Source organism: Neltuma alba, unplaced genomic scaffold (assembly GCF_004799145.2).
Source record: "Neltuma alba isolate B1F8T4 unplaced genomic scaffold, ASM479914v2 tig00011579_pilon, whole genome shotgun sequence".
NCBI classification, from domain to species: domain Eukaryota; kingdom Viridiplantae; phylum Streptophyta; class Magnoliopsida; order Fabales; family Fabaceae; genus Neltuma; species Neltuma alba.
This window is the reverse complement of record NW_021636232.1, coordinates 13,559-37,881: the sequence shown is the minus strand read 5'-3', so window position 1 is coordinate 37,881 and position 24,323 is coordinate 13,559. Positions and strand designations below refer to the sequence as shown.

General features: G+C 32.6%; 4 protein-coding genes across 4 annotated transcripts; all 4 read right to left on the bottom strand.

Moving 5' to 3' along the window:
- Positions 1 to 604: 604 nt before the first annotated feature.
- LOC114715245 (coatomer subunit zeta-2) lies at positions 605 to 4,516 on the bottom strand. The gene is made up of 6 exons (XM_028900041.1): positions 4,355 to 4,516; positions 2,723 to 2,882; positions 2,233 to 2,380; positions 2,039 to 2,116; positions 1,019 to 1,103; positions 605 to 915 (listed from the first exon to the last, which is right to left on the bottom strand). Exons 1-6 carry the CDS (start codon positions 4,370 to 4,372, stop codon positions 856 to 858), a joined length of 549 nt encoding a protein of 182 aa, XP_028755874.1. The 5' UTR covers positions 4,373 to 4,516; the 3' UTR covers positions 605 to 855.
- A 922-nt stretch (positions 4,517 to 5,438) lies between these two features.
- LOC114715248 (uncharacterized) lies at positions 5,439 to 12,510 on the bottom strand. Its single transcript, XM_028900043.1, has 8 exons — positions 12,318 to 12,510; positions 10,849 to 11,730; positions 10,154 to 10,342; positions 9,984 to 10,075; positions 9,103 to 9,162; positions 8,943 to 9,012; positions 6,503 to 6,706; positions 5,439 to 6,023 (listed from the first exon to the last, which is right to left on the bottom strand). The coding sequence occupies exons 2-8, from the start codon at positions 11,572 to 11,574 to the stop codon at positions 5,631 to 5,633; spliced, it is 1,734 nt and encodes a 577-aa protein (XP_028755876.1). The 5' UTR covers positions 11,575 to 11,730; positions 12,318 to 12,510; the 3' UTR covers positions 5,439 to 5,630.
- Positions 12,511 to 17,362: 4,852 nt separating this feature from the next.
- On the bottom strand, positions 17,363 to 18,787 carry LOC114715244 (F-box/kelch-repeat protein At3g17530-like). Its single transcript, XM_028900040.1, has 2 exons — positions 18,729 to 18,787; positions 17,363 to 18,623 (listed from the first exon to the last, which is right to left on the bottom strand). Exons 1-2 carry the CDS (start codon positions 18,785 to 18,787, stop codon positions 17,363 to 17,365), a joined length of 1,320 nt encoding a protein of 439 aa, XP_028755873.1.
- Positions 18,788 to 21,192: 2,405 nt separating this feature from the next.
- LOC114715243 (putative F-box protein At1g33530) lies at positions 21,193 to 22,404 on the bottom strand. Its single transcript, XM_028900039.1, has one exon. The coding sequence runs from the start codon at positions 22,402 to 22,404 to the stop codon at positions 21,193 to 21,195; it is 1,212 nt and encodes a 403-aa protein (XP_028755872.1).
- Between the last annotated feature and the right edge of the window lie 1,919 nt (positions 22,405 to 24,323).

Below are 24,323 nucleotides of genomic sequence, written 5' to 3'. Positions count from 1 at the left end.
AATATCAAGTTATTTTGTTTTGCTTGAAGGACGGACATGTATAGTTGACTTGCTGCTGTATGAATTTTGTGGGACTTGTCCCTGCAAGGAAGAAGAAAAGCCAGGGGAAGCGAATTTGGATGTTTTGCCTTTTCCTTTCATTTAATAGCAAGTGTCTGTTTGTGATGCTGTATCGTTTATGAAGGATAAGATTAAATTTATTAGATGATTTCTTTATTTTGTTTTTTGGTCTCTTATCTTATGAAATTTAAATCTGATTTCTCTTCTTCAAAAGTCATATTAGTTAAATTCTTCTTTTCCTTCCAAAACATAAAGAAGGAAAATAAGCATTTGAGACAAATTATTTTTCTATGTTAAGCATGACCATCCATAAACAATGAAAACTTAACTTTCTCGCTCTGATAAGTATATTAAATATAATTCCACTCGCACTTTCAATCTCATATAACCTGGCAGTTTAATTTTAAATGATCACTGTTCACCCAATCGCTCTTCACCAAAATTGCTTCCATGCTTTTGGAACGATATTAATTTACTTGATTGTCTTAGAAATTTTATTATATTTTTAATTAGGGAAACATTCTTCAGATATTTTGTGTTTAGATTTGATGAAAATCCTTTTATCAGATATTATTATTTGATTTGCATCTCACCATTTGTTTCCAGACAACTAAAGCCCTGAATACTAACCGATAGAATTTACAAGTTGACAGTAAAAAAGAAGGTAAGAACTGATAATTTTGTCAAATCTCAAGGATCCATCCTTAACGCACCAACGAAACACTGGGCTGCAGAAAACAGCATAATAGGACTTTGCGCAAGAGACTTCTCATCCTTTGTCAAACAGCATAGGGATCATTTAAGAAGAGATCTGGTGAAATGTTCCCTAGCTGTAGCCAATGCTTGGCTTATTGTCTGCAGTAAGCACCCAAAAAAAAAAAAAATTAGAATTCTAATAAAGGAGTTCCCATTCCATTCCTCTTCTAAAAACTATTTAAAAGAAAGTTGTAGAGCATACCTGTTCAGACAAAGAAACGCTAGAATCTAGACTAGTATTTGCAACTTTTTCAGCTATAACATCCGGATCAGTTTCCAGTATTATACTGCACATAAAAGAATAGACGAGCTAAATTCTAATACAAAGGACATTTATGACTACTGAAATCACAATGGCAGCTGAAAGGTACTAAGAATGGTGAAAATCAAAAGGTTTAGCTAAGATATTAAGAAAAGAGTATATGTTTCAATTAACGGTCAGAGCTTGATTCCACCAGGATACACATGGAGGATAATATCCTGAGTCATATCAGAGGTGCCCTTGAGACAAACCAATAAGTGGTTTGCGTCCCACTTGTTTACTGAACTCCACAAAGCAAGTGATTCTACATAGTGGATCTATCTCTCCCCAAACCTTCAATTACGCTATCACTGCACAAGAGGCCCGTTTGATCATTTTATGTCCGGATGTGACATAACAATGTCATGTAATGAGGACACAAAACGTACGGGTTCCATTTTAACAATGGTCTCCACATTTTGAGGACTCCACACACTGTATCTATCAGCTATTCCTGAATGAGGAAACCCTAAAGTACAGTAGCCAATTAAAATATAAAAAAAATACTATGGTGGGGATATGTGACCATTGGATTTTACCACACACAAGACATAAAGTAAAGTCATTTTAGGACCAGATGTTCATGGATGAAAAGACTGTAAAGTTTGCAACAGTAACACAGTGAATTCAAACTCCACTCCGACAGGGAATACCAAATGAAACTTTTGCCAGTATTTCCATTTGTCGTTATATTGCACTACATAAAATCCATATCGCATTCTTATTCTAGACTCTAGAACAATCAAATTCAAAGAGTACCAAATTCTACCGTGATTATGTTCCTTGTTACCTGCATGAAAGTTCAGAGAAGTTCTCTCTTTATCAATCTCTCCAATGTTATACTTTGTAGTTTATTTTTCTCCTTTCTTATTTGCTTTTTTTGGTTTCTTTTAGGGGATTAGAAAAATGTATATACCATACCCGCCATCAGCAATTTCATCAATACATAATAGAATGAGATCCAAGTTCTCAAGAGCTTCACTCTTTTCCACCCTGCCTCTGGACAAAAACAAGTGATGGCAGTACCAAGTCAGTACTCAATGCATCCATCAATGCCGTTTTATAAGACAAGACCTTACACGTACATATATAATAGTTAAGAACAAGAAAATAACCTTAGCAGAAGACCAACGGCATCATAAAAACCCTGAAGAACTGTGGCCAGGATAATTTCATTTTCATCTTCACCCCCACTAACAAAAAAGTGAAGGTCTTGGGCAAACTTGTAAACCACAATGTTATTCTCAAAGATTGCTATTTCCGCTGTAAATGAAGGCATATAAAGATATTGAATGTGAAATTGATATACTCACAGAGAAACGTCATAAAGAAAGTTGTAAATTGCTATCTACTCCCATATTAGATAAACTTAGAAAATAAATCAATAAATAAAACCAACTGTTAATGTTAGAATGTATAATGGATGATACTATAATTTGAACTCTTAGCATTCTGCTAAAAACCAATACCTTTAAGAGTCATGTAATTAATACTAAAGATACCAACACAGACAAGTTCCATTTCAAATGGAAAAAGCAAAGAACAGGGTAAACAAACTCATTTGTGATACAAAAGGCCACACGGAAATGAGAAGAGATCACCCACATTCTGTGCGGGCATTGGTTTTTTGAGTCTTGTTGAATATAGCTTTCTCAAACGCCTCCTTTGCACTATTTGTTGGCCAGTCATCTGAGTAATATTTAACAGCCACACGTTTCCCCTCAGAATCAAGAAGAAGGATGTTTTTCACAGAAGGACATGAATCCTAAAACGCAAAAAGTAAAGGATCAAAGTTAGAGTACTTTCAATAAAATTAGGTCTTGAAAAGGTAACAAAGGATGTTTTCCATCTTAACACCACAAACCATTTTTCTGCTTTTATAGGTTAGGGTAAATAGTAAAGGATATGGATCATAATCGGATTGGTCATGCTAGCTAACAGAGCAGTGCCATGCATTGTTGGAAATGCAAATTTCGAAATGGCACCTTGAAGCATGTTCTACATGTGCCATCCATTCTGGGATGTCGCCCTCACCCATCAATATAGAGGTTTTCATTGTTGTTTGTTTTCTCTAATTCTCTCTCTCTCTCTCTGTGTTTCTTTTTTTTTTTTCCCTCCCGCTCTCTATATTCATGCCTCTTTCTCCTTTTTTCTCCATTTCATGGCTTTATCCATACAAGCACTCTTCTTCTTACCTGTTTCATCTCTTTCACGAATTCATCAATTTCATATTAAATGTACCATGGCTCAAAGGGGGTCCTTCTGTAGTTATTGTGTGCTCATCTCTAACAACTATGGTATCAATAAATTTTATGTCAATCATTTGTCATAGAATTTGTCAATTGTAATATCCTAGGCTGTAGTTAGCAAGGGACAACTGGAAAAATCATACCAAGAAATATACAGAAAATTGCCAGGAACCTCGAAGAAGCAGATAATAGACATAAGGTACAAAACCAAGAATTATTAACACAGATCTGCTAGATAATTATAAATATAGTTCATCACGCCTGGTTGCCTACAGCATCCAAATCTGAAGATTTTTTCCCCCCGTAATTCAACTGATCCTAATCAAGATGGATATGCCAGAAAGTTGTAAAAATGAATTAAATTCCAAATAGCCATAACATTACATGCAAGTAAATTTCTCCATATTTCACAATGAGAACTCAAACAATATATCACTGGCCTGGCTAGTTTTAAATCTAGATGACCTGTTTGCAGCCGATTGAAATGTAATATAAATATTCAAATGAATGGAACACACCGTATGATTATCAATAGATCGTGTATGAAATAATTCATGCAAATAGTAAATCCACTGAAAACAATCAACAATCTCAGTATTGAGATGATATGCAAATGGGCGTGTACAATTCATTTAGCACGCTGAACTTATCTACATAACATCACTTGTATATGATCTATTCAGAGTATCGAAATAAAACCGATTAGAAAACTCAGATCTACATCACTGAATACTCACACATGTACCAGCAGCGCAAGTGAAACAATAATCAAGCAAAGGGGATGATTCGACCCATAGACCAAGTATGCGAGGTGAAATCATCAGACGAGGTGACATGTAGAAGGGAATTCAATGCACGACATAATCCAGAACAAGAGTCACCCGAAATAATCGAAAAAATCATAAGCGCCAGTGAACTGACAAGGTCCTGAGACGGTCTGTGAAAATTGACTTTGGGAAGGTGAGTTAGTCACAGAAAGAGAGCTTACTGTGTGTGGACGAGACATTATCTGCAAGTTTCGCCGACGTCGTCGCCGAGGGAAAGGAAAACGGAGAGAATTTCTCAGTGAGGCTGTAGACTTTCTCGTGATCCAACGCGGTTTTGATGATCAAATTTTTATGAAGCGGTCGGTTTTGGTCGTTTCCTCCCTCGCTCGCTCTCTGTTTTGTCCCCCGAAAATTTTCTGCTTATTAGGTGGGCCTCTTCAGTCCAAAAAAAAGGTGGGCCTCTAATGTTCCCTATGCATTTCAACTTAACTCAAAGAGTGCTTGGGCCCCCAGAAAAAAATCCTTCTAAACTTTATTGTTCATCACTGATTTGACAATAGTGGTACTTTTTTTTTTTTTCAACCGGATAAGTGACAATAAATTTTGATACTCAATATTTGGTATTAATTGTATAATTTGTTTTTTTTATTTTTCTTAAAATAAGAATAACATTTTTTCGCTAAAAAAAAAATAAAAATTTATTATGAATAGTATTGATTGAGTATTTTAATATTTTGATTTTTCTTCAATAAAAAAATTAGTTACAATACAAGAACGATAACATTTATGTTTAGATTCCATTTATTCAAATTACTTATAAATATATAATTACAAAAAATCAATAAGTGTAGATAAGAGACGTATAATTTAATATAATTCTTATAATTAATGATTATTATTTAAATATAATTATACGTTAAGAATTATTATTAATAAGGGTAGATAGAAGAAATCTTAATAGCTGAACCTCTATCATGATTTTTCAATCACAAAAACTACTTATGCTTAAACATCCAGTGGGATTAGAATCATTATTTATCAGATTTAAAAAAAAAAATTTAGCCAAATGAGGTTAAGTTATTCTAAATTCATAGCCATATAACCATCATTCGTACTATAAAAAAGATAATTTCCAATGTAAGTGAGTAGTTATCATAATTCTGATTTCACGTTGATGAACACCCCACTAATCTTTTTTTCCTTTCCCAGGGCACCTCCTCCGCTACCCATGTTTTGCTTAAACACGCTTCTGCATTTTGAAGCAAAATGAAATTTTCTTTTTTATTTATCAAGTAAACATACAAATATTTGAATTTTTTTTACCTGACATTATATATTTGAATTTACATGCTAGAAATCTATTGTTCCAACGATTTTTACCATCAGACTAGAAAATATCCCATGCAATGCTTGCATCAATAAATAGTTTCAGATGAAAATTATATATCGAATGAAATACGATTTCATAGTACTGACAATCAAGAAGCATCATGTCTTCTAACGATGTATGATGAAGTAGTCTCCATCATTCTGCAGATTATCAGCAGCAGTAGGGGGTAAGTTGTTCCTTGAAACGTTCCTCCCATGGACTTGGGCATGAGTCTCAGCTTCATGTTGAAACATCTTCACCAGCTCTTGCAGCTCCAGCTTCCTAACTTCCACTTGATCCTCAGGGATGGGATTTTTCAGCCCTAGGTAAACCAGGCCTACTATGATCAGCACTAGTCCTACGAAGAACAAGATTGCCGTGAACACACCAAATGCATATGGTGTGTTTTCTGCACCAGGTATTCCGTCGACATTGATTCCGAATAAGCCGGTAATGACGGTTAGAACCACACCACAACCACCGAATACAGCTAAATTATGCGTCACACGAAGACTTCGATCCTGAAATAACATGCACAAGACACAAAACAGTTCTCATGCTAAGCCATGTCTGTGTTTGACACAAGTTACCTTCAAATTGGGCTTGACACCCCGTATTATAGGGGGTGTCACTGTGTGTTTGTGTGTCTGTCGCATGCTGACTTTCAATTTTCATGCATTCTTTCAAAACAGTTCTCACGTGAAGCCATGTCTGTATTTGACATCAAGTTACATTTAAAATGGACTTGACATCCCAGATTATAGGTCGTGTCATAGTGTCTGTGTCTATCTCACATGCCAGGTTTCAATGTTCATGCAATTTTTGTCTTCAAATTTAGAGAGGCAGGTATTAACAGCTAGGTTACAAGTGGAATTAAACTCACAACCTCTCATTTGTAGGAGAGCATTCACACCACTAGGCTACTAGGCCATTGGCTATGTTCATGCATTCTAAAAGATAACTAAGCATCATTAATATGTAGGTTCATGGGGATTAATACCTGCAACCATGCACGCACGTTGCTCTGCATGACATCTTGAATGGTGAATAAGCGGCCACGAACTGCTTCTTGCTCTTCAATCATTTCCCTTGTGCTCTTCTTTACTCCCTCTAACAAGTTTCTCACTGCACTTCCTCTCAGATGTTGGAGAAGCTCAAAGACAATCTCCTCTCTTGCATGGAGTGACCACTTCACCCTGATAACCTGCAGTAAATATACAATATTGAATATGACTAAATTATCAAACAAATACATAAAAATACAGAGGAATTACAATCAAGTCCCACAGAAGAAAAATAATCACCAAAAAGTCCTAATAACAACCTCAACAGCCTATAATGACAAGTCATATATTAAAAATGACAATCTTTTGGACTTGTTTTTCATTGTTTTCCTTGCTTGGAACCTCATTGTAATTCTCCCTAAAAATACTTGCAGCAGGCAAGAGGTGTAAAAATTCTTCATAAGAAAAATTCTGACAGTGTCACAAACAATGAGTTGCACCACAAAATAGATCTTATATTCAGGACTGGAGGTAGTACATTGTATTGTAAGCTGGTGATAGATTGGGGAAAAAAAGTTGGGAATTTAAACACCTTCCATATTTGCATTTCATGAAACGTTTTCCATTATTCCAAAAGAGAGAAAGAGAGTCGGGTAGCATTAGATGCCTGATAGATGATCAATTGTCACTTGTCAGGTGTGCTTCAAAGAAAGGACGCACACCCGCATACATATTAAAATCAGCTGGTCCATCTCAACATGTTTGGATACGGGCTTAAGACTTTCAAATTTAACTCACACTTGAATCAAGCCTCTCCCTCAAAAGAGGGTCCATGCTTCCCTCTTTCCCTTTTCCATGGTTGATCTGCTTTGATACCATTTTTAAGACCTGAGAATCCTAAGACTTACAAAATCTTCATTGAACTTTCTTCATGAAACTTTCGGAGCATATACTCAAGGACTCGACATTAAATCATGTTTTAAACCTCATGGCATTAGGTCTATATATCCTTTCTGCTTATAAAATCCTGTTCTAATTCAATTCCGTCCAATGTTGATCTGTTTCTCACTTTCACCCTTGAACCCAACACAACAGCCAATAGAAATTGAAATTTCACCAACCACTATGATCGCGCAAACTTGCATCTCTCACTTCGATTTGTCATACTTAAATTTTGTACTAGTTGAAACTTCTCCAAAACTAAATTCAACTGTACCTAAAATTGATATCCTTGGGATTACATTATTTCAAATTTTCTAAAATAAAATTGCTCCATCTTTATTTCCTGAAAAAATCAACCATTGAACTGACATCTAAATCCAACCATTTGACTGCTCCTACCTTATTTTTCTATAGATGGTCATAGAAATGTAACTCTCTACAAAGCACATATATCAGCTATTAGGTTCAAAAATTACTACTCCCTCCGGTTCTAAATATAAGACCCATTTTGTAACACTACAAAATGGGTCTTATATTTAGGACCAGAAGAATATAATATAGCTGGGTTTTCACTAGTTAGAACCATATTCCCTACCAAACTTCAGTTTTTCATGTTTAAGAGGATTGAATTCATTACTTAAACTAGGACCAAAAGACAATAATCAGAGAAAAAAGGAAAAGGGTCATTGGAAATGGAAAAAGATCTGGGACAGAGTCAATGGAGCCCCATAGCCCACTTCCTCTTCTCTTTGCTTCTGCTTAATCTCTTGTTAACAATATACCGTGGATAAAAGCTGAAGTTAATTCATACTAAAACACTACAATGGCTCCCATTTCATCCTTAAGAAAAGTCATAATAGCCTCATGTTCAGTTTTAAAGATATATAAAAAGTACAAGCTGAATCCTGACTAAATAAATTTGACTTGCACTAGACTTTCAAAGTTTTTGTAAGAATCAAGTAACTTTGCACCATTTGATACTTCTATGTGTCATGGACATCTTGTGCTTCATTACATTTGACACGTAATACACTCAAACTGAGCTGTCCAAAGCATTGCCCAAAAAATTAAGAATAAAGAACTACACTGTCCAAGCTATTATATAACCAACTATTGCTGACGTAGCCTCCAGTGCCTTATTTGTAGTCATATCAGTCATTCTCTACGAAATCAAACTTTTACTAATTGATGAAATGGATGTGCGACGATGGCAATTCCAACAATTTTCACCTCCATTCAAATAACACTCCTATCACCATTACCATTTCAACAACATATTTCAAACAACTAATGCCAATTTGCATTTACAGACAAATATGCCCTTTGATCCTATTTCCTCACATGTTTTTAAAGACAAATAGATCAATTATTATTCACAATGCATTCTTCTTACCTAGTCAACTAATCAGAAACATTAGTAAGTGTTAAAATGATCAAGCAGCAAGTAGCAAATCCTCCAGAAAGGTATCTCTAAACCAGCAAAAGTCAACATACCTGTCTTGATAACCTTCTGATTTCTTGATTAAGAATTACACTAAAGAGATTCAGGTCTTCATGGTTTCTCCTAGGAAAATAAAAAAGTGTCAATTTTAGTATAAAGCTCATTCAAAGTGACATAATGACTTAATTCATGACCTAAAGTATATTTGGGAACCTGTTCACGAACTTCAATTCAATCTCATCTGCTGCACCAAATATAGATTTACGGAATAGCCTGGATGACTAAAGAAAAAGTCAAACCAAGGTAACAAAACTTGAAAGTCTATAATGAAATTAATAGCAATCATACACCTGAACTACAACTCAAGCAATGGAAGCATGAGACCAATTTCACAAATCTGAATACTGCTTTTCTAAAGGGCAGCCTAAGATACAGTCCACCAACACAATCCATGCATCAGATGAAAGAAGTTGAATAAACTTCAAGTGCAGAGAAAAACATGGCTTGCTACAAACCTATCAACCATACTTTTTGGTAGCACTTATCTTTAAGACATCAAACACATATGAGGAAAGGTGAAGGATTTAAGTTCCAGAAACTAGTTCAAGCATTTTGTTCTCTGTCATAAGCTTGTAACTGCCTTCACATACAGACCAAATTTCCCCCTTGACATTTAGATTTATTCTGTACATGTTGAGACCATCTTACGTAACTCTCCCCCTATATTGCCCTTCTCTTTAGACAAAGAAAATTATTTTTCTTCTCCTTACATCTATGTTGAAATTTCATTCATTCATTGAGTTTATGTGTATGGGGGAAAACGTAGTTTTACACTGGTTATCAAGAAAACAAAACCCACTCTCTCTCTCTCTACACCCACACACGCACACGCACACGCACACGCACACATCAATGTGAAGAAATAAGAATAGCACTAATAAGGACGGTAGGTTGGTGAAGGGTCAACTTGTTTTCAAAGAGAAATTTCACTTAATCACTCTATGTAACAAGTATACAACTGCTGAAGGAAAATAATGACGCTTAAAGAAACTAAAAGAAGTACATGTTTATATATATAAAAGAAATGTCCACACCTATCATCCCATCGAGAAAGGCGGCATGCAAGCTGTGCTATAACTTCATGGACTGTTCTGGGCACGTTGTACCCTCCTGCAGAAAGAAGCTCCTAATCAAAGCAAAGCATTGAAGCTATGAAATCAAAAATATTACTACCCATTAAAAGAATATGCCAAGCAAGAACAACCTGAACTTCTGTGATTCCCAGAACATTTACACTCGGAACTGATCCTTTTACATGCATTACGGTTACTAGGAAGTTTTGAGCTTGCCAAGACCTAAGTACAATGGGGATGTCATCTTCATCAACAAGAGGGTCACCAACCGATTGTCCCAAGAGCTCAAATAACAGCCCCCCAGCAACTCTGACAGGGACCTACTTAAATTAAATTATAATTAATATCAAGGGAAAAAGGTATAAAATTTATTGTAATGCCGTGTTACAAATATTATTACTAATATGAAATCTAAAAGGATCCCTTCTACTCCTCCGGTGTTAAATGTAAGACACACTACAAAATGGGTCTTATATTTAGAACCAGAGAAGTACCATCTATAATATCATAATTGATGAACACCCATAATCACCACTATAGATCATTTGTTGAGGTTTATTTAGGCATTAATTGTCATTGTAACATAAACTTTGATTAAAAATAAAACTATAGAAAATTTTCAATCCCTCACAAAGTCCCCAGACACAATTACTAACTTTGAACTGTGTTGCAGATGTTCTGTATCAGCTCATAATTACTTAGGCTATTACTAATGTGCATCTAAATGATCAGTGTAAACTAGATTAAGTGATAGAATAGATTGCAAGATGATTTACATGTAAGACTAGTAATCACGTATAGGATAAGTAATTAAAAGGCAATATACCTCATACAAGAGATGTTTCATCCGATCACTTATCAGCCGACTTTCATCTCTCAAAGCCAAACTAATGGCAGGATGTAACCATTGAGCATTGCTGAGCCAAGCTTCAATGTTTGGGTGACCTGCAGAAACATGGCACCACCATATAGGCCCAGCAGGACGCTCCCAATAGGGAGCTGCCAGATCAGCCACAGTGCGATCATCTTCCTCATCAGCAAACTCAAAGTGTTGAGAGGACCAGACTGTATCAACCTGAACTTTCTGGACGAGTTCGGAAATCCTTGCCCATCCAATTGGCACCCAATGACTACCATCATATTTTTCTGTGACATCGGATTGACTAAACTGAAGGACCTTGCTGTCCTTTTCATCATCTATGGCATGTAACCTACTGCCCCTCAAGTCATTTGCAGATGACAAATCTGATAACTTGTTTCCATATAACCTCGGGGAAGAGGAATCTATCAGATCATTTAAAGGATCAAGCATTTTTGAATATTCACCTTCCATTTGTAATCTATCTGAGGTCCTTGATGAGTGCTTTGACTTAATTGATCTTCGCCGACCTCGAACAAATTCAAATGCACAAATAAGACCATCAGTCCAAAGGTCATCTCCAGGATTGGGATCTCTACTGTGATTGGTTCTACAGTTTTCTGGATTCGTACGTTTCCCCTGGGAATTTGAGTCGTTCACTGTGTCACTCATTTTATCTTCACCTTTGGACATATAGAAAACCAACCACACTTATCAAGGCAGATTTTGGAGTACAATCTTCACAGGACCTGTCACTCTTTAATCAATGAATGGTTTCAATAGTGATAATCACAGTGATTAATATTTGACCGCCAAAAGAAAGCTTTCCAGGATTATCAACAAATAATGCTGCAAGTCAAACAGAAACATATGTTAATATTCTACTTCAGATAGCTCATATATTAAACAAATGAGAATCAGGAGAAAGGGTGAAAGAAAACTAAACTAAAATGACCAATGCTTCCCACACCTATGACAAGCACATAAAACTAATTCAATTAATTGCAGTAAGAGGTTTCACATAAAAGTTCTAAGAACGTGTCTTAACTTTTAACCACATGAACTTCTTTGTGATTACGTATCTGCGGAGACGAGAGACAAACAAGGGTATACATAATAAGCATATTTTTTAAAGACCTACTCTCTCGCGCGCGAGCATTCGGATCACCACTTTAACATGTTCTTACAATACTTGACAACCGTCCCGTGTCCAAATTAATGAGAAGAATAAAAACAGAATAGGGAAAATATAACTTCATGCGCCTCGATAATTCAATCAATAAGTAGTCGAGTAAATAACGAACACAGATACCATCCAGACACCATGAACTAAGGAAAATCAAGTAAATTCCATAAACATAGAAACATATCAGCATAATTGGCAGCGAGAATAAGATGCAAGAAGAGGACATAAACACAAGCATTCTCAGTCTTACAAGTCGAAACTATGGCTCCGATCTTGTGAGCGGAAGGAATATCATGTTGATGAAAATAATTACCAAGGAGACAGTCCAGAAAGGTGTATGAGAAAAGAAAAAGGAATTAACCCGAAGAATGTGAAGAGTAAAGATTAAAGAATGAGATACTTCAAAATGCTGAAAGGGGCTCTCCGGAAAAAGAAGAGAGAGAATAATATGCAGTGGGGGGTACACAGTGTCGGAGCAGACAGGGAAAAAAGGCTGGGGGCGATGTGGATTGCTTTATTCAGTTATTCGCGGCAAAAGAAACACTCTTGCGTATTTGTCATGCCAAAATTTGGATTCTTTATTTCTCTTTTTCTCTCCTCTCCCTCCCCCCTGTCACTCTACCAACCCTTGTGAAAATGTAATCTCTCTGACTGCTCATCAATATTGTCAATGTTTACCGGCAAAAAAATATGTATTATAAATAATTTTAAACTAGAAAAATTGCAATAATGTCTCACTTAAAAAAATTAAATATAAAAAGATCTCCTAAATATCAAATTATTCTGAAGTCTTAAAGAACCTCATTACAAAGAATTTATTTATTTAATTATCAAATTACTTTTTTTTAATATATATTGATAACTGAAAAAACAATAGTTAACAACTTAATATGTAAGGATTAACAACTATCACGATAGATATTAACACCTCATGTTTTTTTTTGTAATGTATTGAGAAAATGTGTTGTTAATACCTGACGTGATAATTGTTAATTGTTACACTTTAAATTGTTAATAATTACACTTTCAGTTATCAATGTATGTGCTTGAAGAGAAATAAGGACAATTTAGTAATTAAACAAATAAATTCTCTTACAATAAGGTTTCTTAAAACTTCATAATAATTTGATGATTTTAAGATTTTTTTTATATTTAATTATCTTGGATAAGACTTTATTACAATTTTTTCTTTTAAATTTTGTATCATACTCAAAAAAAAATGTGGGCTTGAATTAGAAACACCATGAAGAAGTAGCAGCCCCAAAAAGGAGACAAAATTTGCCAGAAAAGGTAAGATACGATGCTAAAAAACGTATTTGGATTTTTTTTTTTAATTCACTTACTTCTTTCTTTTTTTTTCAGAAAATTAATATACAAGTCCATGTAGTTTTACCTGACTTCTAATGAGGTATTTGGGTGTTCTCTTCTGCATCCTTCACCTGATTAAAATATGTGGAAATCAGTTGAAACTACAAGAATATAATAAAAAATTGTAGGAACTTTATTAAAACTCAGGTAAAACTACATGTAGACATGCTATAAAAAAAACTACATAAACCTCATTAAAAATCAAGTGAAGCTAGAGAGACTTGTTAATTTTTTTTATTTTCTATTTTTGTTATTAATTGCGATGAAGAGATTGACTTTAACTGGAGTTACAGGAAAAGACTTTAAAGTGAAAAGGTTTCTACTTCTTGAATAGAAGTAAACAGAATATACACCCTACAATTTTGATAAGAGGTAAGTAATTTTGATTTCTTGTTCCCAAAGTTTCGAGCTTCACTTTCATCATAAGAAAACTTTTTCTCCGACCTTTACATAGATGTTCAATTTTCATTCATCCATCAACATAATTATTCCTGCTCCATTGCAGGATATGAGAATCCAAACCATTTATTTTTGTTATTATTGCGTTGTACTAATCCTAAAGATGTTTGCATGAGTTTCAATTATATATACTCCAATTCTTAATACTAACCCCGGTCCTTAATATAAGAACTCGTTTGATTTTTATTTTGATTCTAAATGTAAAACTCCAATTCACTTTGTCCCTCATATTTATCTATTTTTTTAAAGTAGTACTTGTAATAATGATAGTTCTAGTTAATACACATGATTAGCAAAAATATTTTACGAAAGACAATACCTATTTATTACAAATAACTAATTTAACTAGTTTTTTAAATCTATTTAAATTAGTTAACTAGTTCTTATATTAAGGATATGAGATAGTATAACAATTAGACATGAATGATTTCGTTTGGTTATATACTCATTTTTTTTTCCAACAAATACTCAATCCATTTTGGCGTTCAAAATATAAAATTTTTTCATAACTTTTCCTAAAAAATAAAAATTGCATGTATTAGAGGAATTTTTCATCAAGAAAGTAATTTTTATGAAAATAATTAAAAAGGTTTTTAAGAAAAATCAACACAAATCTTTAATGAATAACTAATTTAATTAATTTTTGTAGTCACTGCGAATCAATTATCCAACTTATACATTTAATATCGTAGTGCTTTACATCAAGTGAACTGTTTTCTTATAAATTGGGCGTTTTCTAAAAGAGAAATTGCAAAAAAAGACATTGGAATTGTGAAAACGCAGATATGAACCATTGATAACTTCATTGAGTTTTGACAATTTCATGACATATTATTATTGTCAAAAGCTATAGTGAAGTTGTCAATGGCCCTTATTTGCGTTTTTACAATTTCAAGATTTTTTTTTTTGCAAGTTTCCCTTTTTTAAATTACACTGTCAATAATTTGTAAAAATTGAAAATTCTGTGCGTCACATAGATCACCGTCATTAATAAGCACCATTTTTTCAAAAACCGTTTTCAAATTGCAACTCCGAGAACTTGTAGAGCATCGAACAAAGTTGATAAAAATTCCATAATCGTGTCCACATCATCATTTTTTTCTTGAATAATTTAAAAATTAAAGCAAGCAAGCAGGCTATTTTTCATATATATATATATATATATATATATGTCATTTTATTTTGTAGGATATACGCATTTTGAACTATCTAATCTCTAATGATGATTAGAATCTTTAAAAATAATTTTTTAATCATAATTTATGATTTACAAGATAAATATATAAAAACATTTTATCTTAGTTTATACGAACGTGCTTATAACATGACATTTCATTTTGTAGGTTATATCAGTACACACAATATAATGAATGAATATTTACCACATAAATATGATGAAGCTAATAAATCAAAAATATACCCTACAAAATCATGAGTCTAACTTTTGAACAATGTGTGTTAGTAGCATTTTCAAGGGATCTTCATTATGAATTCATGGTCTTAAAAAAAAGATATGGGAACTTTGAAATACTACATCCGATCTTTAATAAAAGAGTTCATTTAAATTTTATTTTAGTTTTAAATATAAAATCTCAATTCACTTTGTTTCGTTTTCATATTTATCTATTTTTTCTCAAGATAATCCTTATAATAATAGTATATGCCAATATATTTGATTAGTAAAGATGTTTTAAAAGATAATATCTATTCATTATAAATAACTAATTTAATTAATTTTTTTAATCTATTCAAATTAGTTAATTAATTTTTATATTAACGACCAGTCAAGCTAGCTATATGACTCTCTGTTTTTAGTTGTTGACTGATGAGAAAAAGACATCTCGTAGCGGGGAAAATCGATGGGCTTTTCAAGAGGCGGGCGCGAGCCGAGTTCATATTTCCTTTGCGTGAACAGCTAAAACGTTGTTTTTTTTTTTTTTTTTTATAAAAAAAACCATAATCAGTGTTTTTGGGGCCAATATCTTTTATCTTGAGTACGTGTCGATGAAGTTTTAAATATTCTTTATCTGGTTAGATACTTGAATACATAATCTTTGTCATTAATATTATAAAGATATTTAGATTCAACTTTTTATATTACGATTTCCATAATAAAATTATTATTATTATTATAATACAAGTTCACTATGATAAAATGATCACTTTGCAATCACGTGATCTTTTAAATATTACATATCAGTGTTATCAAAAAAATACGGTAACTATAAATATAAAGATATATCAATCATGATTTGCTATCAATATTCTCTTTAGCCAAATCAGATTTTAATTCTTATTTTATAATAGAGTTATGCAACTCTTTTATCTTTTACTACTATCTATATAAAAGGAGATTACGGCTAAAATTCTGAATTATGGATTTCATTCCTATTCTGAGCCAAGGAAATTAAATTCTGTAATCAATTTTAAAATAAAATATACTCTAATCACCTTTTTTTCTTAATTACATAAACTTTGCCTCTATTTTGAAAACATACATTTTAATCCAAACTAGTAATACATTGTTAATTAAAGAATATTCTAAAAATATTCTTAAAGTATATTTCTTAATTAAAAATCATAATAGAATAAATACTGCTTACTAATTTATCTTTAACTTTATATAAGGTTTTATTTTGATCGCTTACCTTTAAAAAGTAAACTTTTAGTCATCTAACCCTAGAGTCGTTAACAAAAAATGATGATATCAAACTTTTGAATATTAATAACATAATACTAAATACTATAATATTAAGTTTAATTTTTAAAACAACTATGATTGTTTAAAAAAAATTATCATTTAAAACTAATAATTTTAGGGTTAAAAGATTAAAAGTATACTTTTTAAGTTAAGTGATCAAACTGAAACTTTACATAAAGTTAAAGGACTAAATGTATAATTTATCCTGTATTAAAACTATTTACTTATACTGATATGACCGATTAAACGATTATTTTCAATGCACTTAAACAATTAGGATAGTTGGAAGAATTTTAAAATTTCAAACCACTCAATTATATTGTTTCTCTTAATAAGCATGCACAAGGTGAAAATAACTTATATTTAAAACGAAGAAAGCATTTGATTTTCCTTTGTCTTAGTAAGTTTAGAAAGTTTTGGTTGTGTTGCGATTAATTAATGTCAAATGCTCTTCTTTCCCGATTACGTTGTTAAGTTATGTTCTAATAAATTTCAAATTACAATTACAATTCTATCTATGTATGGCTGATGGAACTTAACCAATTAATACTTGTCGCAAATAGGCAAAAAAAGAAAAATCATCTGGGAAAAAGTAAAATAGAGTTTTGAATTTTCAGATAATCAATAGGTCAAATATAGCCAGAAACATCTCGTATTAAAAATCTACCCTTCATCACATTCTATGTAATAAATCTAAAATGACAAGGATTATTTTCCACCAAAATAGTCAAATAAAAAGAAAATTTGCATTATAATAAAATTAACCTTTAGAATAAAGGTTCTTCAAGGTGAATGTTGCCAATTGGTACGAGACTTTCCACGTGATTGAAAACATCATCATAGAATCCAGGGATCATAGAAATCCTACCCTCATTAATACTAATGATCTCAGTAAAAGATTGACAAACCCTTTGTTTATCATTCTCCATTTCGCTGCCACTTCCATTCGTAGGTATGGGCTTTTCATCAGAAAAGAAGACAAAGTTATTCCTCCAAATGGTCATAGGAATCATTGTCGTGCCTGAGCAAATATCGCTAGGAAATTTTCCAGTCCAACTCCATCTTCCTGTTGATGAACTTATACCGTCCTCTTCCTCTAATACCCACAAATCGATCCAAGAATGTAAATGACCAATTGTAGGGACACGAATTATAGCAAGTTTATTATTATGCACAGATAGATCGCAATAATGTCCACGACAAAATACTTGAGGAGGCCATGGTATCGCTGTAAACACTTCCGTCGCTATGTCAAATGAAAGAATGAAATAACCTTGTTCCTTGCCCCCCACTTTTCCTCGTAGAGTTCGCCAAAACATACGTCCATTGACAGTGACCCAATCACCATTGGGACGTACACCCTTTAAGTTCTCAGTTCCTATTTCCTTCCACGAATCTGTGCTTAAGGAATAGACTTCAATCGGGCTACCATAATGGATGGTAACATGTATTTGCACTATCTTATAATCATTAACAATTGGGCTAAACCCAAATCCAATGCAATCCCACTCAGTAGTTTCATAAGTTCTGGTTCTAGGGATTTGTTTAACCTCTCCAGTGGCAGGATTCCACAACAAAATGGATTTGCGGAAATTGCGTGAGGCAGATCTATCGTAGTACTGATTGATTTCAGCACAAACCAAACCATTACAGGAACCGACGATCTTAACGTTCAACTTGGAATCGAGTAGTGAAGGTGGGATTTGAAGTTCACGAACATGCATCTCAGAATCCATCAAACGTAGCTGCAAAGGTCTTGAAGTTCCATTCTGTCTGCAAGGAAGAACTGAAGGAGGGTATGGATGAGGATATCTCCAAAGAAGAAGTGAAGGGTATTGATGAGTAGAGCGACGGAGGTGATCATCGACGAAAGATGGACGCTTGATGAGATTTTTCCATTTTTTGGAGACGCATTGAAATCTGATTAGGGATTTCACCGGAAGTCGTATGAGAATTCCTCTGATGATTTCTTCGGGAAAATATGGCGTCTCGCCATCCATTAACCTCTGCTTCGTGGTGGTCGGAAATCTATCAAAAGAAAGTAAAAGGAATTAGAGGATGAAAATCAAAGCTATATAACTACGTATGTGTGTGCGTGTGTGCGCTTTCAGTTGTCGGCTGAGAAGAAGAAACCTCGCAGATGAAAGATCGATGGGGTCTTTGGGGCGAGCCAAGTTTATATGAATTTCCATTCCGTAAAAAGTGGAAACTGTTACGAAAATGAGAAATATGAGCAAGATTTGGAATGAAAGATATGAGTAAGATAAGAGAGAAATTGAGATACAATATCATTCTCTTATTTTCTTGTCTACTTCTCTTCTCCAATCTACGTTAATTTTATAACAGAAACTAATTTTTAATGATAAATAAGTGTTTTTGGGGCCTATATCTTAATTTTAATGAAGTTTTAAATGCTCTCCCTCTAGATAAATATTTAAATACATAGTGTTTGCCATTATCACTGAGATTTAATTTTTTAGTTAATTTGTACTAATTGCAAATCTATATTCTAATATTATTGGCCAAAAAATAATCTATCGTCTAATTATTATATAGGTTCAGTAATCAGTATCTCTTGATTTTTTTTTCCTGCCATCGGAGTATCTCTTGAAATTGAAGTATTGTAATCATGTGATCTTTTAAATATTATATATCTTATCAAAAAAATTACATCTATAAAAAATTAATATAATATTAACGATTTCCTATCGTTATTACCTTTAATGAAATTAGATTTTTATTCTAATTTTATAAGGTAGAAAGTAGAAACTATATAAAAGGGCAGATTACGGCTATAATTATATGCTTTTGAGTTTTGAGTTTCGAGTTTCATTCCTATGATTCTGAGTTTGGAAATTAATTTTATCAACTACTATTTATCAGCGGTAAAAAGCTCCAAGCTTTACCATTTTATATTGATTGACCATATATTAATTGATGTTATTTAACCAATCATACGTTAATGATATGATGATATTGATAATTTATGCTGGGGATTTTATAAGGTGACATGGCAACTAATTAATTAATTTTCAAACCTGCTTTTTATTTCATTTTATCAATAATAATTATTATCTCAACTACAGCAGCTCATTATCCGTTGCGGGTCAAAAAAAAAAAAAAAAGCAGCTTGTTGTCCATTAACTTACCTAACAATCCAAAACAATTGTATAAATTAATTTATCGTATTGAAAGTTCGAATATTTATGGATATGAAGAGTGTGTGAGTTTTATCTCTTAAGGGCTATATTTAGGTGAAGTTACTTATATCAATTATATATGTTTAATTCTCTAATCACATATAGTTAGTCATGTATTTTATTTTTTTAATTATTAGCATTTAATATCATTTAATTATAAACCCATATAGAAAGATATAAAATATATAATCATATGTGATTAGAGAACTTAACATAATAAATATACTTAAGGAAAAATTGCAATAACACCCCATCTAAGAGAATTGAATACAAAAAAAGTCCTTTGAAATTTTAAAGTCACAAGAGACCTCATTGCAAGATATTTCATTTATTTAATTATCAAATTGCTCTTTTTTTTAAAGTATGTATTAACAACTGAAAGTATAGTAACTAACAACTTAAGGTGTAATAATTAATAACTATCATAACAAATATTAACAACTTATGTATTACATTTTTGTGATGAGTTGAGAAAATATGTTATTAATACCTGCTGCAATAGTTGTTAATCCTTATACAAGACTACTCTTTCAATTATCAATATATACTTAAAAAAGATAATTTGTTAATTAAATAAATAAAATTTATTACAATTAGGTCCCTTAGGATTTCATAATAATTTGATAATTTCAAAAAATCTTTTTGTATTTAATTCTTTTGGGTAAGACCTTATTGCAATATTTCCTATAATTAACTTCACCTAAATATTTTCCTTACCTATATTAATATGACCAATTTAAACAATTTGTATCGTTGGGAAAAATTTAAAATTTCCAACTACTCAATTGTTTCTCTTAATAAGCACGCATAAGGTAAAAATAACTTATATTTAAAATGAAGAAAGCATTTGATTTTCCTTTATCTTAGTGTATTTTGAAAATTTTGATTGTCTTGTAGTTAATTAATGCCAGATATTCTTCTGTCTGGATTTCGTTGTTTTTTATGTTCTAATAAGCCACAGCTAATAAATCTAGTAGTGTAATTTTGATGGTTAAAAATATGGATCTCTAGAAGAAAGATAATAGAGTACAAATCTTGGAATCACTCAACAACTTTTTAACAATAAGAGTTAATAAATTTCAAATTACAACTCTATCTACGTGTCGATAGAAGTAAACCAATTAATACTTGTCGAAAATAGCCAAAAAAAATCATGTGGAAAAAAAATTACATTTTTGAATTTGCAGAATGCAATCTGATATAATCAATAGGTCAAATATAGCCAGAAACAACTCGTACTAAAAAAATCTACCCTTCATATCATTCTATATAACACATCTAAATGGCATCAAAATTTATATCACTAATCCAAACTGGCAAGGATATGGATTATTTTCCACCAAAATGTTTAAATGAAAAGCAAATTTGCAATGTAATAAAATTCAGCTTTAAAATCATCAAGGCTCTTCAAAGTGAATGTTGCCAACTGGTACAAGACTTTCTACATGATTGAGAGCCCAACTACCATAGCATTGAGGGATCTCAAATATCTTGCCCTCATTAGTAATGATGCTTAAGGAAAATCGATTCTCCATTTCGCCGCCGCTTTCATTTGTAAGGCTAGGCTCCCTAATACAAAAGAAGACAAATTTGTTCCCCCACATGGTCCGAGGAACGTCAAACTTGGCTGGACATGGATTGCTAGTATATATTTTAGTCCAAATCCATCTTTCTGTCGATGAACTTGTGCCCTTCTCCTCTAACACCCACAAGTGGATCAAAGAATATAAATACTTTGGAGGGCGACCGACTCTAGGCACATAAATTATAGCAAGCTTGTTATCATCATAAGCAGACAAAGTGAATTCAAAGCCTCCTGAAACATCTAATTGAGGAGGTCCTGGTATCACTGTAAAAACTTCCAAAGCTATGTCAAATGAAAGTATCAAACAAGTACGATATACGCCATCCTCTTTATCCTCTGGAGTTGCAGCATCCCAAAAGATACGTCCATTGACAGTGACCCAATTACAAATAATATCAGAAGGACTTACACCCTTTAAGCTCTCAGATTCTATTTCCTTCCACGAACCTATGCTTAATGAATACACTTCAATCACCATATCCCCATCATACCCATCATATATTTGCACTATTTTATAATCGTTAACAATCGTACTGAACCCAAATCCGACGTAAACCGACTCATAAGGATGTTTAGAGCTTCTGGTTGTAGGGATTTTTCTAACATCCCCAGTAGCAGGATTCCACAACAAAAAGGATGCGGAGGAGGCAGATTTATCATCCCCATCGATTTCAGCACAAACCAAGCCATTACAGGAACCAACGATACTAAATGTCAATAAGGAACGGAGTGGTAAAGGTGGGTTTTGAACTTCACGAACGTGCATCTCAGAATCCATCAAACGTAACTGCAAAGGTTTAAAACGTCCATTACTTTTCCTAAGAAGAAGTGAAGGGTTTTGATGAGTCGAGTAATGGAGGTGTTCGTCGATGAAAGACGGCGACTTGATGAGATTTTTCCAGCGTTCGGAGACACATTGAAATCTGATTAGGGATTTCACCGGAAGTCGTTTCAGAATTTGTCTGATGATTTCTTCGTGAAGATATGGCGCCGCCGTGTCGCCACCCGCTATCCTCTGCTTCATGGTGTTCGACTTGGAAATCTACCAGAGGCTGAAAATCAGAAAGCTATATAACTATATATATGCTTTGAGTTGCCATCGGCTGAGAATGAAGAAGAAATCTCGCGGAGGAAAGATCGATGGGAAATGGAAACGTATTTTCAACGATAAATCACTGTTTTAATCTTTATCTTAATGAAGTTTTAAACGTTCTGCATCTAGATGAATATTTAAATGCATAGTGTTTGCCATTATATATAAAGATAATAGGATTTAACTTTTTAGTTAATTTCTAATTGCTAATCTATATTCCATAACTGCTGGCCAAAAATCTATCTTGTATAATTCTATTATTATTATATAGATTCAGTATCTCTTGAAATTGAAGTATTGTGATCATGTGATCTTTTAAATATGATATATATTTTATCAAAAAGTTACATTACATCTATGCAAATTAATATAATATTATTAACGGTTTCCTATCATTATTATCTCCAATCAAATTAGATTTTAATTCTAATTTTATAAGGTAGAAACTATATAAAAGGAAAGATTACGGCTCTAATTATATACTTTTGAGTTTTGAGTTTCATTCCTATGATTCTGAGTTTAAAAATTAATTTTATCAACTACTTTTTGTGAACGGTAAAATATTTTCAAGCTTTACCCTATATATTGATTGGCCATATATCTATATAAATATATATATATATATATTAATTGATATTATTTTGCCAATCATATATTGATGACATTGATAATTTATACTGAGGATTTTAAAGTGGCATGGCAGTAGCTAATTAATTAATTTCCAAACCTGCCCTTTTTTAACTTTTATCAATAATAATTGTTATCTCAATTACGCTTGTTTGTTATCCCTTAATAACTTACATAACAATCCAAAACAATTGTATAAATCAATTCATCATGTTATGCTATTTTCGGGCGACTATTTTTGGTTTGGGTGCAAGTTTATTGTCTTGAATGAAATAACGAAAGAAAAAACAATTTTTACACCCTCACCGTCCTTAAAGTCTTAAAAGCTCACTGTTTCACAAGGATTCAAGATAGAAATTATCAATAGACTTATATTCAGATATTCTTTCAGTCCTTAATATGAGACTTATTTAGCTAATTTGATTAAATTAAGAAAGTTAGGTAAATTAGTTAATTACAAAAAAATGACATGTTTTTCCTAAAATACCATAATCATCTTCCTTAATATCCTCTTTCATTTTTCTACTAGATTATATTTGAAGGAGTATCCCTAGGGATAATTTAGGAAAAATTGATAAATATGATAAATAAGTCTTATATATAGGACTAAAATTAACTCAACAATTAGGTCATATATTAAGGATCGGAGGAGTACTACAATATGTTAAATTTATTTATTTCATTTGAGTTGAGATTGTAAAACATAAAATTTGCTATAAGAAAATTTGTTCTCCAACCTCTACGTATCTGTTCCATTTTCATTCATCCATCAACATAATTCCTAATGATGTCCGTGTAGTAAAAAAAAAAAAAAAAAGGGAAAAAGACAAAAACTTTTAGCTATGTTTGCCAAGCAGCTCGAATTAATTTAGTTATATGATTTATAGTTTCAGTTATATTAATTACCTCTATTCTTTAGCATAAAAGCAAGTGAAATGATTTCTTTTTGTTTTGAAAGCTGAAGTTAATTCATACTAAAACACTACAATGGCTCCCATTTCATCCTTAAGAAAAGTCATAATAGCCTCATGTTCAGTTTTAAAGATATATAAAAAGTACAAGCTGAATCCTGACTAAATAAATTTGACTTGCACTAGACTTTCAAAGTTTTTGTAAGAATCAAGTAACTTTGCACCATTTGATACTTCTATGTGTCATGGACATCTTGTGCTTCATTACATTTGACACGTAATACACTCAAACTGAGCTGTCCAAAGCATTGC

Excerpts from the sequence above, each read along its gene's own strand:
- LOC114715244 (XM_028900040.1), bottom strand. The coding sequence starts at position 18,787 with ATGGAAATTCATATAAACTTGGCTCGCCCCAAAGACCCCATCGATCTT. Across the intron at positions 18,624-18,728 it reads ATCGATCTTTCATCTGCGAG|ATTTCCGACCACCACGAAGC; the intron begins GTTTCTTCTTCT and ends TTCTTTTGATAG.
- LOC114715248 (XM_028900043.1), bottom strand. The coding sequence starts at position 11,574 with ATGTCCAAAGGTGAAGATAAAATGAGTGACACAGTGAACGACTCAAAT. Across the intron at positions 6,707-8,942 it reads TCAGAAGGTTATCAAGACAG|GTTATCAGGGTGAAGTGGTC; the intron begins GTATGTTGACTT and ends TATTTACTGCAG. Across the intron at positions 6,024-6,502 it reads ACGTGCGTGCATGGTTGCAG|GATCGAAGTCTTCGTGTGAC; the intron begins GTATTAATCCCC and ends ATGTTATTTCAG.
- LOC114715243 (XM_028900039.1), bottom strand. The coding sequence starts at position 22,404 with ATGAAGCAGAGGATAGCGGGTGGCGACACGGCGGCGCCATATCTTCAC.
- LOC114715245 (XM_028900041.1), bottom strand. Across the intron at positions 1,104-2,038 it reads GATGAAATTGCTGATGGCGG|TATAATACTGGAAACTGATC; the intron begins GTATGGTATATA and ends TTTTATGTGCAG. Across the intron at positions 916-1,018 it reads GCGTTTCTTTGTCTGAACAG|ACAATAAGCCAAGCATTGGC; the intron begins GTATGCTCTACA and ends TGCTTACTGCAG.